The 16493-nt window shown below is 36.8% G+C and overlaps 4 protein-coding genes across 4 annotated transcripts; 2 read left to right on the plus strand and 2 right to left on the minus strand.

The window, feature by feature from the left end:
- Nucleotides 1–494: 494 nt before the first annotated feature.
- GCK72_023074 (uncharacterized protein) lies at nucleotides 495–1613 on the plus strand (the record flags this gene model as incomplete). Its single annotated transcript, XM_053735219.1, has 4 exons — nucleotides 495–557; nucleotides 601–694; nucleotides 744–843; nucleotides 1559–1613. 4 exons carry the CDS (start codon nucleotides 495–497, stop codon nucleotides 1611–1613), a joined length of 312 nt encoding a protein of 103 aa, XP_053578785.1.
- A 2419-nt stretch (nucleotides 1614–4032) lies between these two features.
- GCK72_023075 (uncharacterized protein) lies at nucleotides 4033–4251 on the minus strand (the record flags this gene model as incomplete). The annotated part of the gene is made up of 1 exon (XM_003103350.2): nucleotides 4033–4251. The coding sequence occupies one exon, from the start codon at nucleotides 4249–4251 to the stop codon at nucleotides 4033–4035; it is 219 nt and encodes a 72-aa protein (XP_003103398.2).
- A 3625-nt stretch (nucleotides 4252–7876) lies between these two features.
- On the minus strand, nucleotides 7877–8203 carry GCK72_023076 (uncharacterized protein; the record flags this gene model as incomplete). The annotated part of the gene is made up of 1 exon (XM_003103307.1): nucleotides 7877–8203. The coding sequence occupies one exon, from the start codon at nucleotides 8201–8203 to the stop codon at nucleotides 7877–7879; it is 327 nt and encodes a 108-aa protein (XP_003103355.1).
- A 6647-nt stretch (nucleotides 8204–14850) lies between these two features.
- On the plus strand, nucleotides 14851–15469 carry GCK72_023077 (uncharacterized protein; the record flags this gene model as incomplete). Its single annotated transcript, XM_003103220.2, has 4 exons — nucleotides 14851–15051; nucleotides 15098–15181; nucleotides 15227–15295; nucleotides 15356–15469. 4 exons carry the CDS (start codon nucleotides 14851–14853, stop codon nucleotides 15467–15469), a joined length of 468 nt encoding a protein of 155 aa, XP_003103268.2.
- Nucleotides 15470–16493: the final 1024 nt, after the last annotated feature.

Consider the following 16493-nt stretch of genomic DNA (forward strand, 5'->3'; position numbering starts at 1 on the left):
AATTAGACTGCGAACTTTCACGTTCAGGAACTATGTTTTCAAATCTAGTCGCATGCTTTAAAAGGGGATAGAACTATTTTCTGAGTTTCAGATATTTTAACATGGATCGTCGCAAAATTTATGAGACAATCGAATATCCTCATGGGGCGGAACGGAACGGGGTGGGTTTTGAAAATACTCGACCCGGCCTTTGGCAAATATGCTATCCTATATGAAAACCGAGATTAGAGCGGGAATTTGATATTTGAGGCTAAATGACTCCTTGAGTACACTATTCCTCAAAAAAATTGAGTGTGAGAGATATGAATTGAACTAGTATCTTTTTTTGAGTTTTTCTCATTTTTCTTTCACTGTCAATGTCCAAAAAGTCGTATAAATTATACAACAGCAGTTTCGATTATCTAAGCACCCTACATAGAAATAATTCATATGTATATATCTTCATTTTGTTCCTACCCAATTGTCATTACCAATTTCCAGCAATGTCTCTGAAAATGGAACTATTTTCTGGGAATTGTACGGTTTGTTATAAACGTGCTATCTATTATAATTACAATGTAAGAAACCCAGTTTACTTTACGCAATGTTCTGTTATTTCAGTGCTCTGCATGTGAACCATGCAAAATGTACTATCGGAGAAGCATCACAAAGTATTGTCGGTACACATATGAACGCAATAGAAAGTGCTATGATGGTGAGTTTTCTGGAGATATCGCAAAAAAAAACGTGTTTCTTAATTGAAGGTCCTCCACCTCTATCTTACAAAGACCTGAACTGCAAGGCATGTCGTTTTTACAAGTGTCAAAAGATTGGAATGCATGTGAACTATGAAACAGTTCCTATGTTGGTTATAGAAAAGCATGGTTTTGTTGCAGAAACATTAAGAAAATTGATTAGACTTGACGATAAAAGATTTGAAACCTTGAAAAAGTTTTTTACTCTAGAGAACCCCACTCTAAAACAACTTGTTGAGAAAAGAGGAACAAATATTTTAACTGTGAAACAAGTGAGTTTCATTTTGATGGAAATTAATCGGAAACTATGTCCTTCCAGAAATCTGTGCCTGAGCTAACCGTTGCAGACTGGTGTTTCTTTTATACGTACACAACAATAGTTTTTCTCTTGAACGCGGCGTTTATGAATGACGTAGAGAATCGAGATAGAGTAGGAATCGTTACGTCTTCGATAATTGAAAATATTGAAGTTTCAGGTGATTCTGTTGCGGGAAAATACTGTCAAAACAATGCTTTTGCTAAGTTCTTTTAATGCAATAAGCAAGAGACTTGAAAGAATTGTGTTGCCGAAAGGACAAAATGTTTTTCCGGAGGAGATAAGAAAGTGAGAAATTCTCAGAATCATGTTCGTTTCCACTAAACATAATTCAAGATTATTTGGCAATGCTCCCGAGTTTCTTGAAAAAGTGACAGGCATGCTTGTTAGAAAACTTATTCCATTGAAAATAGCAATTGAGGAATTGCTGCTAATTATTGCCATATTTTTTTGCGATTCTGGTGAAAGTCAGTTTTAATTGAACACTCAGAATAATACAACTATTCAGGTGCTTTGCCCATATCCGAAAAAAGCAGAATGCTTATGAAGAGTCGTCACAATAAGTATTGTTTAGACCTTCTCAAGTATTGCCATTTTGCCTCTCCAGATAATTTCCAAACACGGTATGCTGACTTATTGGGAATTCAAGCAGTTCTACAGGAAAATTTCGAATGCATTGAATATATTGCACTAACTATTCGTATTCAAATGAAGCTCACTGGCCACAAAAAGCTATTCAATGACATTATTTTATAAATTTATCTTGTTTTCACTTTAAAAAGAGTAGTTTTATATATTTTTCTCTATTTTTATGTTTCATATTCATGATTTTTTTTATATTTGCATATATTCTTGTTGTTTCAAATAAAATATTTCCACCCTTTTTATTCGGAAAAACATGGGAAATGTCTATGAGAATATGAAAAAAGATTTGTTATCACTAACAGACGACTTGAGGAATCGTCAGGTTTTGTTATAAAACGGTGACAACGTTGAAAAGCATGGAGGAATTTATGCAGTGATTATCTTGTGTGTTTGAAGAGGTGTTCTCTATTTAGATCAGTGATCAGAGACCAATAAATACCATACTTGCAAACCGGGCCGAAACGGGCCGACCCGGGCCGGCTCGTAACTTGCTTCAAACGCAATATTTTGAGCTGAAAAATATACCAAAATGTAGATCTCGACGAGTTCTATGTCCGTGACCTACTGCGGGCCGGATGGTTATTCGTTATTGTGCCGCGGGCCGGGCTAGAATGGCTTTTTTGGCCGTTTTCGCTTTTTTTGGCACTTTTTCCCGGCCCGCGGCACATTAACGAATAGCCATCCGGCCCGTATTACATCAGTGACATAGAACTCGTCGAGATCTACATTTTGGTATATTTTTCAGCTCATAATATTGCGTTTGAAGCGAGTTACGGGCCGGCCCGTTTCGGCCCGTTTCGACCCGGTTTGCAAGTATGATAAATACTTTTTGCTATGTATCCTTCATGACAATTTATTCCTTATTAGTGTACGCTACAAACTGAACAGCTATTTATCAAGGTTTGTTTTGTTTCTAGAAATAATCGCCTTAAAAAAGGTTGAAGACACCTAGAACTTTTTTTGCATTATGCTTAAATATTTAAAGTTTGATAGCTAATATTCTGCGATACCGGAATATAAAAAATTTCCACTAACATAAATTGGTTTCCCTTCGTCCACTGCGTAGGTTTTAAACTATCAATAACAACGTTGTAAAACTGTTTGTCAGTAAGAGCGGTTCATTTTCACGTGTCACTGGTTTTGTCAGTGGTACACCCTTTGATAAAATATATAAATAAATCTAAAAGAGGTAAGGATTGATAGAATGTAATTAATTCGGTTCTCGGAACCCGGTTTTTTGCCTGATAGGTTACTCAACAAATCCTCAACTACATGAATGAACTAGTTGTATGGATTAGTTGATAACCTATCAGACGTAAAACTTTTTGAATAACAGAATATAGTAGAATGTGGTACCAAAAAAATGTCCAAGGATGAAGATAATAACTGATTTGGAGACACACAAATCAAAGAGAAGAGACAACAAATGTGAACAAAGAATGAGACGAAAATGCAAATTAGTACCTACATGGGCGGGACTTCGTATGACCTTTCGGTGGATACGGTAGCTACGTAAGCCCCCTGACGGATCAGACTCAGGATAGAGATCTAACCATCTGGCTTTCTAATGATCCAGCCTGGATTGAGTAATAAGCGGAACGATTTTATATTAAATGATACATAATTACCGGCAAACGTCGGGACTAATTATCAGATTATTTCACGACACACGAATACAACACTGCACCTGGATAGAGCGGCTTGTTCAAACGTTCAACGCATTGCACAAAATATGTCTAATTAATGCATATCGAGATGCAAATCTAACCATCTGCCCCGTTTCTCTTTGCATCAGAAATGAAACAAACAGGTAATAATGCACTTTTCAAAAAACCAGTAATAATGGGGTACCTACTAGTGTCACGCGGGTTTCTTAATGAAAAATATCAAGAATTAGATACATTTAAAATCTTTGTCTCATATTACACTTGTAGTAGGACAAAACTATAGTTAGACAAAAACGTTGATTTTGAAATTAAAAATAAGTTCCAAAGTAAGCAAAAATTGAAAAAATTTGTTTTTTTTTGCAATGTAATCCATATTTCCCCTTAACAGATTATCGTTCATTTGATTTTTAGTATTTTTTTTTGTAAAAGCTTTTTCTAGCAAGTTAGAGCTAGGCAAAGAGAACAACTCTAATTTCTCGCGATTTCACTTTGTAATTTCACTTTGGAATGCTTGAGAAAGTGAATAATTTACAGCTCTGTAACCTTATACAAACTGTTTATACAAAATAAGTGTCAACTACAAAACTGAAATGCTAGTTGGATGTGAAACCAAAAAGAGAAAGTTGCATTTCGTCTGGCAGTTGGCTCTTCTTGACGTTGTTGCCATCGTTTATGGTCCAAGATAGCAAGACTGATCAGTGCGAGCCTTGAAGACTTGTTGTCCTGGATTGGTATTTCCTCCCGATCCTTGGTTTTGGTTGTTGCTGGCTCCTCCACCACTTCCACCGGATGCATAATCTTCACGAGCGTATCCAGACGATGAGGCATTCGATCCCATGTAGCCGGAGCTGTATCCACCAGCGCTCAAGTAAGCCGACTTGTCCGCCATTGCTGTTTTCGATTGAGGGTTGTTCAGAGAGAAAGGTTTTCAGAATACTGTAGTTCTGTGATTAATTAACGCCGTGAGGCAATTAGTAGCCAAAAAACCAGCACGGTATATAGTTTTCCAATAATTTTGGTAATTCAATTAAAATTTTTTCAAATGATGTAATATAATTTTTCATATTTCACTGTGCCAAGGTTGTTAAGAAATTTCCTTAAATAAATGGTAGTATAGCACACATTATCTAAGATAATTCAATTCTTATACCAAAAACGTAAAAAGTTATGTTCAAACATCATATAGCAGCAGAAAATGAAAAGAAAAAAGAAAAAGCAAACGGCGCCCCAGCCACTTCATTCAACCATCTATCTCTTTTCTCGCTCCTCTCTTTCTTTTGCCATGTTCACTCGCACTTTTCAATGCTGTCCGGCTCGACGGATTTCTTTTTTGTGTTGTTTTGGAGGCTGAAAGCGTTCTACACTGAGATGAAGATTTTTGTAGTAAATAGCTGAATGGATATTATTTCGTTTCCCGAGAAAGTCTTCAGCTGGTTTTGAATGAAATTATGCTGCTGGGAAACCCCACAGAGAAGATACTAGATGATCATTAAGCCACCTTGCGTTTTGAGCGTTATTCGTAGTGCCAAGTTGATATATTTCCGTACTGCTCATTCCCCAGTAATCTTTCGGTTATTATAAACTACTGGATTGAAGAATATGACAAGCCGGATAAGAAATGATGCAATTGCAGAACAAATGTATCTGAAAAACAAAGGAAGATTGCAGAAAACAGAAGTAGGAGAACAACGGACGAGAGGATTTTCTGTCATTTCACTCCTCTCCATCCTACGTTTTCTTGTCCCATTAACCGCACTTTTTTCGGATGCTCAATACAAGATATTTATTACACTTAACTGCAAGATGCCGTCCGCAATTCAAGCAATTTAATGATATGGAACAGAATCTATTGAACTCTGGATTCCCAGCAGTCGAAACACTCAAGAAATGCCAGGATACTGTAAAGAGGCAATGGATTGCATCAGTGGGGGCAGTGTGATGTTAACAAGGAAAAGATGAACGAAATTTCGGAAACGTGTGAGGCTATTGATTTTAAGTAAAATGAACATCAATCTGAAATCTTTTCAACTTTGCAATTTTCAGCTGAAAGCAAGCAAGAACATAACCAACTTAAGGCCAAGAAACAATGTATTGAGAATGATTTAGGAAAGTTTTGTGAGGACTCTAATCTAAAAAGTTTCCGTGAGGTATTTTGGGAATTGAGATTTTTTGAGTCTAAAATTCTTATTTTCAGATCTAGGACTACGCCAGCAAGTTTGTCGGATGTCCAGTTCATTGATTCATTTTTAGTGTGTCAACTTATTTTCTAGTGCTTCGTTAATCTGGAACGAACCTATTCTCTGAAATACAAATTTTTAAAAAAGGGAAAAAAGAGTTTCCTGCTGCAGGCATCGAACCAATGTCGCCACGGCCACAACGTGGAGTACTAACCACTATACTAAATGTAAGCAGGTCGAAAGAACTCCGCCCACAATGATTTTTCCTTACCGGTGAAATGAAAAGTGGAAAGAGAGAAAAACGGAGAGAATATGTAGGCAACAATAACCGATCTATGCCAGAGGTTTCGTGGTGTAGTGGTTATCACATCTGTCTAACACACAGAAGGTCGGCGGTTCGATCCCGCCCGAAATCACCTGTTTTTGTAGATGTTTCTGATTTTTTGTCACAGCCTATACCAAATTTAGGAAAATTTTTCGGCGGAAGGCTGAATAAAATGACAAACACGATTTTTCTATATTTTGTTGTAAAAAGCCCCTAATAATGGTTAAGTAAGTGTAAAATTTAGTTTTAATGAAAAAAACTGTTAGGTTTCAAGCAATAAGCCTGAATAAGTATCAGTGAATTCGATAAGGCGGACAAATTTTATCAGTTTGGCGAAATTTTACAACTCGGTAATTGCAACTTTTTGAACATTTCGTTTTGGAAATGACATAAAGTTTTTATAAAAGTATAATAGACTGAGAAAAAAGTGGGAACATGTATTTCAATATGCACACTCAAGCATAATAATGCAATGATTCTCGATTTCCAAAAACACGCTCATATCCTCTGGACTCCACTCACTGCCAACTAACATCAGACTCCTGCAGTTATTCAACGAAGATTTGACTTATAAAAATATAGTGGTTTGACAGAAGCCATAATTTTTAAAATGAAAGTTCATTAGCACTATCATAGGCCTTATAAAATCTTCAAAAGAGAACTAATATCTCACATCTGTTTCCAGGAGATTTTTTCGATAGAAACCCAAATTGTTTGTAAATTCAGAGTATATTCGATAATTATAAAGATCATTTAACTTTTGAATTTTCTGACCGAGAGAGTTCGGACTAATTTCGAATTATTTCTGTTCTTGACGCAATAACAGAGCTTCATAGCAAAACAAAGAAATACTTCAAAGCACATTCGACATTGTGCAACTTTTGTTGGCCACTATACATTGTGTGGGCAACACGTTCTGTCATCCTGTCAAGAATGAAAGTTATCCGAAGGTGGTATGAATGCTCTACATGAATTCGTAGAAAACTCCAAATAATAATTGGTTGACTGCTTTACAATTACCGTAAACTTTCTATTTGAGATATCTTAGTTCCTTTGTTTGATTCCTATAAATGTTCCAAGAAGTTCAATTTTTTCCTTTTATGAATAATTTGATTGCATACATTTGTAAAATCATGAAGACCCCAAGATCACAAGTATGACACAGCTTCTTTGATATTGTAGTGACTACTCAGAACAAATATATTATCTATCTAAGTCTCTACCATTATTAATTCCCTCCATTTTTACAAACTCGCGACCAACTTTGCTCCCCACTTCCTTTCCCTTATTTTCGATTTGAGTTTAAACACATCCCTGCATTCATTAGATGTTTAGAGACTATGTCTCCTTGTTTACGACTTGTAACCGCCAAATCCCTCAAGATCGATAATTTCGAGAGAGTCCCCCTTTCCCCGCCATTACCTGCTGGCTCCGTTCTATGTCGCTTCCCCTCTTCCCCTGCTCTTGAGATAGCCGGAGGCTCACACAACCCTTCATTAGCCGACTGATGTAGTAATAGAAGAATATAAAAAGGAAGAGGGGACTCAAGAAGAAGAGGAGAGCGCGGGGGCATGGCAACCGACTCAAACGAGCAAGTTGAGGCGCCACTCGGGAAGAGAGCCAATCGATGTGTGTGAGCCGCCCGATTCTCGTCCAAACGTTGAAAGAAGAGACAGCGCCATATGCTGGGCGAAACATAGGCGGAGCCAGATGGAACGAACTAATGGAGGTGGTAATTGTGGACAAGTTATCGGCGGAAGACAGAGATGACTAACGAGTCTATCCTTTAATGAGCCCTTTTAAGTATAAAGCGCGATAACTGGAAATGCTGACATTCTAAATATCCAAAGTGTTGAACATTGGTCAACAGTTGAAAGTACCGTACATCTAAAATCAAACTGTAAAAGATACATCCTCGAATACGATAGTTATTTATTCACTTTGGAAGGATTTCATTTCAAGAAGAAAAGAAGAAAAACGTAGGGCAGATTTTGGATAACTCGAGGAAATTATTATAGTTGTTGTAGTGGAGCATAATGTCCTCCGTTCTTCTTTCTCATGTAGTACGGGAGCGGCGACTCGTCAACGACTTCGTACTCGTCGTCATAATGGTCGACCATCCGCTCCATGATCTCCTCGAGGTCCTTCTCTCGACGCATCTTGAGTTCCTGGCGGATCCAAGCAAGACGGGCGTGGTAGGCGATGAAGATGGCGAGGATGAAAGCGATGACCACTGGAATGCCGACCGCCAGTTTCCAGAGGATTGAAGTGCTGCTTGGGAAGATCTCACAGATTGGAGCAACGGAATCCGAGAGTGCACGGTTCGAGACGACGGTCATTGTTCACCTGAAATATGAAAAGAATATTGCAGGAAAACAAAAACTGTTCAACAAAAAGAATTGTAAAGTTTTTGAAAGAGTGAGAGAGAACTAAAAAGTAGTCACCGTTCTCCTAATGAGCCGTGATATGAAATGAAGATATTTAAGTTTTTGTTATAGCAATATACAATCTCCTCAATAACAACTCTTTACTGAAACCTCAAGGGGCCTGCTAGACAGATATCTGAAGCGTCAAAGTAAAGGTAAAACATAAATCTGTTCGTAACGTGCCATAATATTGAAATTAGAGGTTGTCGTTCAAGAAAAATAAAAACAAAGCATTCTATGATATCTAGAAATCTGGGTAGTTGATTTAGAACGGAAGTCCGGTTTAGAACAACCAGAAATGGAATAGAAAAGAATCGAGGATTCTGAATAACTCTAAAAATACCAAAAATACCTGAGTAGACTTCCATAAGGAGCGTTTTATTTGTTTTGTAGTAATAGATACAATATGATTATGAAGAAAGAATTGAGGCATTGCTCATATTTTCGTTTCTGATTTTTATATCGGATCCGACTTTCTTGACAGAACGTGGCGAAAGTTGCTGTCTGGAAACTAAGAAAACTTTTTTCCAGAAAGCTGTTCCTAAATTCTTCACAAATGAACATTCCTTACCTGAAAACAGACAATTCTGAAGGATTATTTTGAATCGGATTCTCTGTGGCAGGAAAAATAAGAAAAAGACATTTGATCACTGGATGATAAAACAACCGATATAGACCACCAATATATATCATTGCACCATACAGTATTATGCGACTGAGAACATGTTGATTTCATTGATTGAGTTGCGTCTAAAAAAGAACGGTCCTGAACTTTTTCATTTTTTGAACTTACGGTGGTTGGCGGCGGTATAGACCTAACCGTTGGAGGCGACGAATCCCTGGAGGAGCAGGAACATTACGGTTTCGAAACTTGTTGACCTGGCTTCGTAGACACCACCACGCTCTTTTGCGCAGTTTTTCCAGATCTTTCAACCAGATCTCATACCATGAGAAATAGTGAACGATGGTTACAAAAATAACTATGAGGAGAATTGCTAACAGATATAGTAGAATAAAGTAGTTGTAGGGTTGGCGGAAGTGATGAAGAATTTCTTCTTTATACATAATATACATGATTGAGAGCTGTAATTGATTAAAATAGAGCAATAGTTAGAAAATTGTCATTAAACTTACTCACAGAAATTGATTATCGTCAAATATCAAAGTCCTAATAAAGTCAAAAATAGAGCCGAGAGAAAAAGAGGAAGGTTAATTGAACACAAGTGAAGCAAGTGAGAGATTGTTAACCATAAATCTCAAATTTTACTTAATCCCCTGTTCCCCGAGGACTACTTGCTCGAAGTCTACGCGTTTTTTGTTGTTCTTCACATGACCTAAATTTTGGTCACAAAATATGATTGTTCATGGAATGGGTTATCTTTTTTTGCAGAGATTGACCGTGCGGAAGATAAGGAAAAAGAGTATTTTAAAAAATTTGAGTGGTATAGATGATGATTTTGACGAGTGAAACGGAACTAAGATTTCCGCCTTCCGATTTTCGTTTTGCGATTTCCGACTACCGTCTACCTTAGGAAAACGTTTAGTTATATTCTCCGTTTTGTAATAACGACGAAATTTGATTGAAGTAACAAGTGTAAGTTCATACGAGAAAGTGGTCAAACATTCAATTTCAAATGTTGCATTTAGAAAATCTATCACGGTGTTCTGGGTATCTAGTTATGTAAATCTCAAAATTTCTGAGCTAGCACAACAATTTCTTCATGCAAATTCTTTTTCCACTTCTAGCGTTTGACCTCCAGGTTCTAATAAAGTATTCTTCACAACACTGTATTATTATGATCTTAGAATGTTAAAAATAACAAGACGATATGTGCAAAAAACCAGCAGAGGAGAAATTATAACATTTTTAAGAGTTCCCATATTAGTTTCCATAGAAAAACAGAAAAAAAAACAGTGTCACCTTGGAATTTGTCAATCTTTTGTATTTGAATCTCTTCACTTTTAGTGCCACTGACGATTCAACCACATTACTTCAATTTGAAGACACTATTGTGAAACTTCCGACTTTCGTTTTTTCGGTTCTAAAAACTCCCTGATTCCGACATGCATATTGATTTTTTCATTCTCAATTCCCAACTCCTGATGATTTTTTTTCTCCGGCAATTACATTCTCTTTTATTTAAATGATGCATTTCCGTTTGCAAATGTATTTAGGTTAAACGAATCTATTCAATCAATATTTTGTCGAGTGTTCACGGCAGATCCCATTTGATGTTACACTGTCCTCTCCCAAAAATTGACAAACAGAACTGAAAAATCTTCCTCGCCATTTGCCCAACTTTTACTTGCGTAAGCAGTCATAATCTATACAATTAGCGTCTAAATGCCCGTGGTCTAGCAGATATTGTGTTTTACTTTTCCTAAAATAGAATGAGTATCTGATTCACCAAACTCACTTCCGCCATTGCGTTTGGTTTAAGCTAATTACCATGAGAGATATGTGTACATCAGGAGACCTTAGTGTTCCAGCATCTGAAACAGTACGAGTTTCACTCTGATTGCGCCTTTTCTCAGTATTAGACTTTTATACCGCACCAAGGAAGATGGGAATTTTATTGAAGAAGACCTCGGGAAGAAAGTTAGTTTTAATGTTGGTCTGATGACTCGGAAGAATACTGTATTCACAAGGATTTATTCTAATAACGGAAAACACCTGAAAGCATAATTTAAAGTTGAATAAATGCCTTGCAAATTAGTCAACAGGTACCACTATCGGATTGCTTACAAGCACAAATCAGAAAAACTGGACATGAGCAGAGGAATTGAAAAAAAACCGTAGCCCAAAAATTTCGTAGAGTTCGAACCCGTGATTTGCTATAATCATCACAGTGTAGGACAAGCTCCTCTAATAGATTCCATTAATTCAGCGGCAAAAAGCTAATCAAAGGAGAGTTAGAGAAGCCAGCACTGTTTCAGATGATGGAATTTCTGATATTTTCAACAGACTATGATTTTCAAACTTGCCAGACTCGCAGATCCCTTTTTTTTACCCATACATCCATCTTACGTTCTCTTCTTCAAACATAGTGATTTATGAGTTATAACCACACATATTACCGTAATCTTGCTTTCTTCCCCATTAGAACTCGATCTTCCACTTTTTCGAATAGCCGGAGGCGAGTCTGTAAAAAACCATAATTATCATACTGAAAGAACATAAGAGAGTATGAGGCAGGTGAGAAACGAATGCTGTCATTATAGTACGCCCAGTTTATTACTTTTTTTTTCAACTTGTATTCCTATGTTTTCCTCAAAATGTTTTTGCTAGATTCCATTTTTTCTATTGGTCTTTGAATCTTTCCCTACACCCTTCTGTAAAAATTAGTTTTTCAGAATCAAATTCGAAGGCCAGAATGAGCAATTATTTTGCAATTATTTGTTGTTTTCGTAAGAAAACCAATTCGCAACCACAACAAGAAATAGTTCAAAGAGATGAGGTACATTTATAAAATTAGTTCTTATACCTTAAGTATTATTATTTTTCAGAATAATCACAACTCAAACAAACAGGACATGCATAACGAGAGTCCAATTGAGACACCAGTAGAAGTCGGGAATGCCAGCGAGAGTATTGAAGAAGAAGAAACTTCTACAGGTGAAGTTGAAAGAGAGGAAATAAAAAGAGCCCTCGAGAGAGGAGCAACAGTTACACGGGTTGAAAAAATTAGTATTATTCCAGACCCACCAAGAGCACGAAGAAGCACGATGATGTCGGCGGATGGACAAACTGGTCATGATTGAATCATTCAGAAAATGATATTCTTTTTGAAACGGGTCAATCGGTAAAATCAAAAGTCATTCTAAATGAAAGTCTGAAGATCGGTCTAGAAGAAGCTATCCACGGGAAACAGTGTCAAAACTGGAGTTTTGACCTACTCTGTCACTATTAGATTCAAAGAAAAAAAAGTAAAAAGCACGGAGAAACGTTTTTTAAAAACTATTTTGTCCCTTATTACTTTTTCTAGACTGATTTTAAGACCTACCATCAAGATTTATTTTTCGATTTTACACGAAATTCTACGTCGATCTCATTCTCTATTGTTTCTTTTCAATATTCCTGAGTAACACCTAGTCGTTCTAGGCAAAGAGAAACCGGGTCCATCTACTAAGCCTCCAGGTCCAAAACGCCCCTTTGTTTCTACATACTAGAATTTTAAGGTCATTCTCTTCATTTGATGTATTTCCTTATTAGCTCCCTACAAATACACATTTGAGTGAAAATGTTTCCAAAAATTCGGAGTTTCCATTGTGAATCGATTCGTATTAATTGAAACACGAAAAAGCATATTCGTAGTTATTTCAAGCTCATCAACCGAATTTTAAAAACACTTTCATCTAACTGGACTACTTGATTTTCTTATTTTTTCTGATTTTACATTATTGTTGTTGATAATTCATCCCCGCCCCTCTCATCTAATGTCTCCGATTAATTATCAAAACTTATTTATGTTCAAACCAATAAACTATTTCCCAATAAAAACAAAATGCTTCAAATTTGCTTATATGTATTTATCTACAGTAACTTTTCCGACTTAAGCGACGTCTTCTGTTTTTGAGACGTCACGTTGGATTTCACAAAGTTGAAAAACAGTGTGTTGTAATGATGGAGAATGGGAGTTAAAGTTCAGTACAATTAGATGTTTTGGTGTGCGTAAACAAGAGTGATCGAGATTTTTTGTCACAAACCACATTTAGTAAAGTTCGCTTTTTGATTTGGAACAGATATTCATTGCAAACATGAAAATTTTCTAATTTTCTTATGAATCCATTTTAACAAGAAAAATTAGAAATTATGAAGATAAGAAGTATAACCGAGGCTGTTATGCAAATCTAAGGCGTGTAGTTGAGTTTGTAGATGCAAATTTGTGGAAAACCTGGCAGCAATATGTCGGTGACATTTACTAAAATGACAGCTTGGGAACTCAATACCGCAGGTGTAGGTATAATTATATATACCTGCCTGTCTCCCCGCCTTCGTTGGTTCATCCGGGAGGCATCTGCTCAATTAAGTATTCACCTTCTCAGAAAAGTATTCACATGACCGACTGGTCACAGGGTCCAGGCAACCCCCTTCCCCTTACCTTCTGAATATAAGACGGATATGTGAAATAAAACAACTTGGGAATCATCAATTGTTTATCAGATGTCATCAATTGTTTATAAAAGTTTTACCTGTAAATTTTTTTGAGGATATAATACAAATCTAATCGTTCAGTTTTATCAGGATATGTATTTAAATTGGGTAGTCCTACTTTGGTATTTTCGATTAGAGAGAGAGAGATTTGGTAACGATTCATAATATCAGGTGAGGGCAGTTGATTGTACATATGAATACAGACGCTTGATCAGATTCTAGAAAAACTACTTAAATTGGAACGAATCACGCTAGTCAATTTGTCAATGCAACATCACACGTGGCCATGACGAAAGTTACATATTTCTTGGCGTTTTTTTGATTAAAGATCGCTATATTGACTCAAAACAACAAAACGATCTTGCATCTTGGCATCTATTGATATCTCAACGGCTTCACAGTTGTAGGGAACCGGGACAAGTGGTTTGTGGTTCAAGTAGATTTTGATTATTTTTGTTGATATCAATCAGATTGCTGTTGCGAATTGTATTTTTATTGTATGAGATACCCATCAAAAAACGATCAGTCCAAATTCGTCTCGTTCAATCGGATTTTAATTAATGATTTGTAAAAGTATGTAATCAGCTTCCCAGAATTGATTTTCAACATAAACCCTCTTCAATTTTGTCCCAGCAACTTTTCCCAAGATCTGGAAGAATATTCTGTTTTATACCGGCTTGGAGGCAAACAGAGTCGTGAGAATAACGTTTGATATCGTTTGAAAAAGCGACGAATTGGAAAAAATCTTTAATTTAAGTCTACCAAATTAATACTTTTTTTGGTTAACATCTTTTCTAAGGGATTGAATTCCATCAGTAAAGTTTAACGGATCCCTCGATAATCAAATTTCCCCTACTCTCTCGTTCCACAAGAAACATTAACAAATCCACTATTGTTTTGTATCTACCTAAAGAATTTTGAAGCTTATACTAAACATTAATTTCGCCAGTTTTGAATACCATATTAAACTTTAAGCTGATGACCCTGTTGTCCTCTAAGCCGGTATAAATATAGTACCCATCTGGGCTCCTCCTACGCTCTCCCTTCAGCCCGCATTAAAACAACTCTTTTCAGGCTAGTATTCAAAAACTCACTTCATCAATACCACGAAGAATACACATCATCACAAAATCTACAGTAGTCCTTCTCTTCCCCTCCTCTCCAGCCTTCTCATGGTCTCTACAAATCAAGAAGCCGGGGGCGGGACATAAAAGTCTGTAATTATCATAGTGTTAGAACATGAGAGAATATGAGAGAGATAAGAAACGAATGCTGTCATTATGTGGCTCGAGCTTTTTCACTTTTTTCATTTATTTTTTTCGAACTTGTGTTTGAAGTTTCTCTCCGGTTTCTTCCCGAATAACGACGTTTATTTTTCCATATTCCTCGAGCAAGTCAATTTCAGATGGCGTGCCTGACTGAATTGATCAACAGTTCCGTCGCATATCTCTGCTGCCGCAGCGGTTTCAAGAGGGCTACCAGCAACGAAACTCCGGTTGTGGCTCAAAATGGAGCGGCTAATGGGTCTGGAAACCAAACCCAAAATGGAACCCAGAACGGCATTCAGAACGAAGTTTCTGCTGGAACCCAGACCATCACCGAGAACGTACGTTTTAGCAACGTAGTGATTCTGTATTATTGCCGTATTTCAGGCTGCAGCGGTTCAGTCAGGTGACACTGGAGAGGCGTCAGCAGCGCCAGCTTCATCTTCATTAAATGGAGAGCTACCAGATCAGGTATACCGAACTTTTATGTTTTAGCGCAAGTTCTGAATTTTGCAGAAATCGAATGGAGAACCTGGAAAGCCGGCACAGGCTGGTACATCGACTAAGAAAGTCAAGGCTCCAAAGGTAAGTGGAATAATCAAGCCTGTGTGTCACAGATCGAAATAAATCTTTATCTGTTTTCAGCCAAAGGCTACAAAGCGCTTCAGAGTAATGCCAGTTCAAGTCTCTCTGGACATCGTGGAGCCAGCACCATCGACAGAGCCTCCAGTTCAAAAGCGACTCCTTTGCTTCTATTAACTGAATTTTTCAAGATTCTCTGACCAATATTTATTGTTAATCCCCTCACCCAACATTTTATCTTCTTTCAGATGAAATTGTTTCCAAAAATTCAGAACTTTTGCAGTGAATCGATTCGAAATTATTAAAGCAAGGAACATCATAATGGTAGTTTCGTCGATTCATATTTCCAACGAATTTTTGGAAACAATATCCTCTTTCACCACAATTACTGATAACTTTATTTCCATTCCCTCGACTTTTCTTCTTGAAGTTTCACCACCAGTCATCAGTCAATTATCGAATGTCTATAGTATTAGAGTCCTTCCGACTTCTTTCATTTTCTATACGTCTTGGAACTAATATAAACATATACTCGAAAATCTATTTTGTTTACTGAGAATGTCTTCGCCAGATTGACGTGGAATGTTTTTCGAAACATCAGGGTTCTTGGTTAATATTGAAGAAAACAACCTGAAAAATGCAAAACCGGGAAAAGGTTCTGAAGAATTACGCAATTCAAAGTGGGTTAACATGTGACAGGAGTAGGCTATCACGGAAAACATGAATGTATTTATACTTTTTCAAACAGGTAACCATATAATTATGACGAGCATAAAGATAAAACAAGTTTATAACATTTTGGATGAATTGAGCCGCACTTAAAATAGACTACCATGACGTCGAACCTATGAATTAAGAAACGGTTTTAAATTTAAGTGTTTTGAGTTAGGGACTGCCGTTTAACAAAAAAGCAGAGGATTTCTATTAAGAACACCAGCATTCGTTGTGTAAGGTAAGTCACGGCAAATGGAAACAACATCAGAAACTATTTGAAAGATTTACCGCGGTCAAGTACCTGGATGGCTGAATATTAGAGTTTCAACTGATGTTTTCTAAGGAGTCCAAATTTCTACGAGTACTGCAACAGAACAATGTGGAATCTAACAATTTCTCCCGAGTTTTGGATCATTCTTCAGACGCTATACACTAAACATCATTTCGGATATATAATAATATATCGTTTCCACAAAACCTCTGTGAG

The sequence above is a fragment of the Caenorhabditis remanei genome, chromosome X (assembly GCF_010183535.1).
Source record: "Caenorhabditis remanei strain PX506 chromosome X, whole genome shotgun sequence".
NCBI classification, from domain to species: Eukaryota; Metazoa; Nematoda; class Chromadorea; order Rhabditida; family Rhabditidae; genus Caenorhabditis; species Caenorhabditis remanei.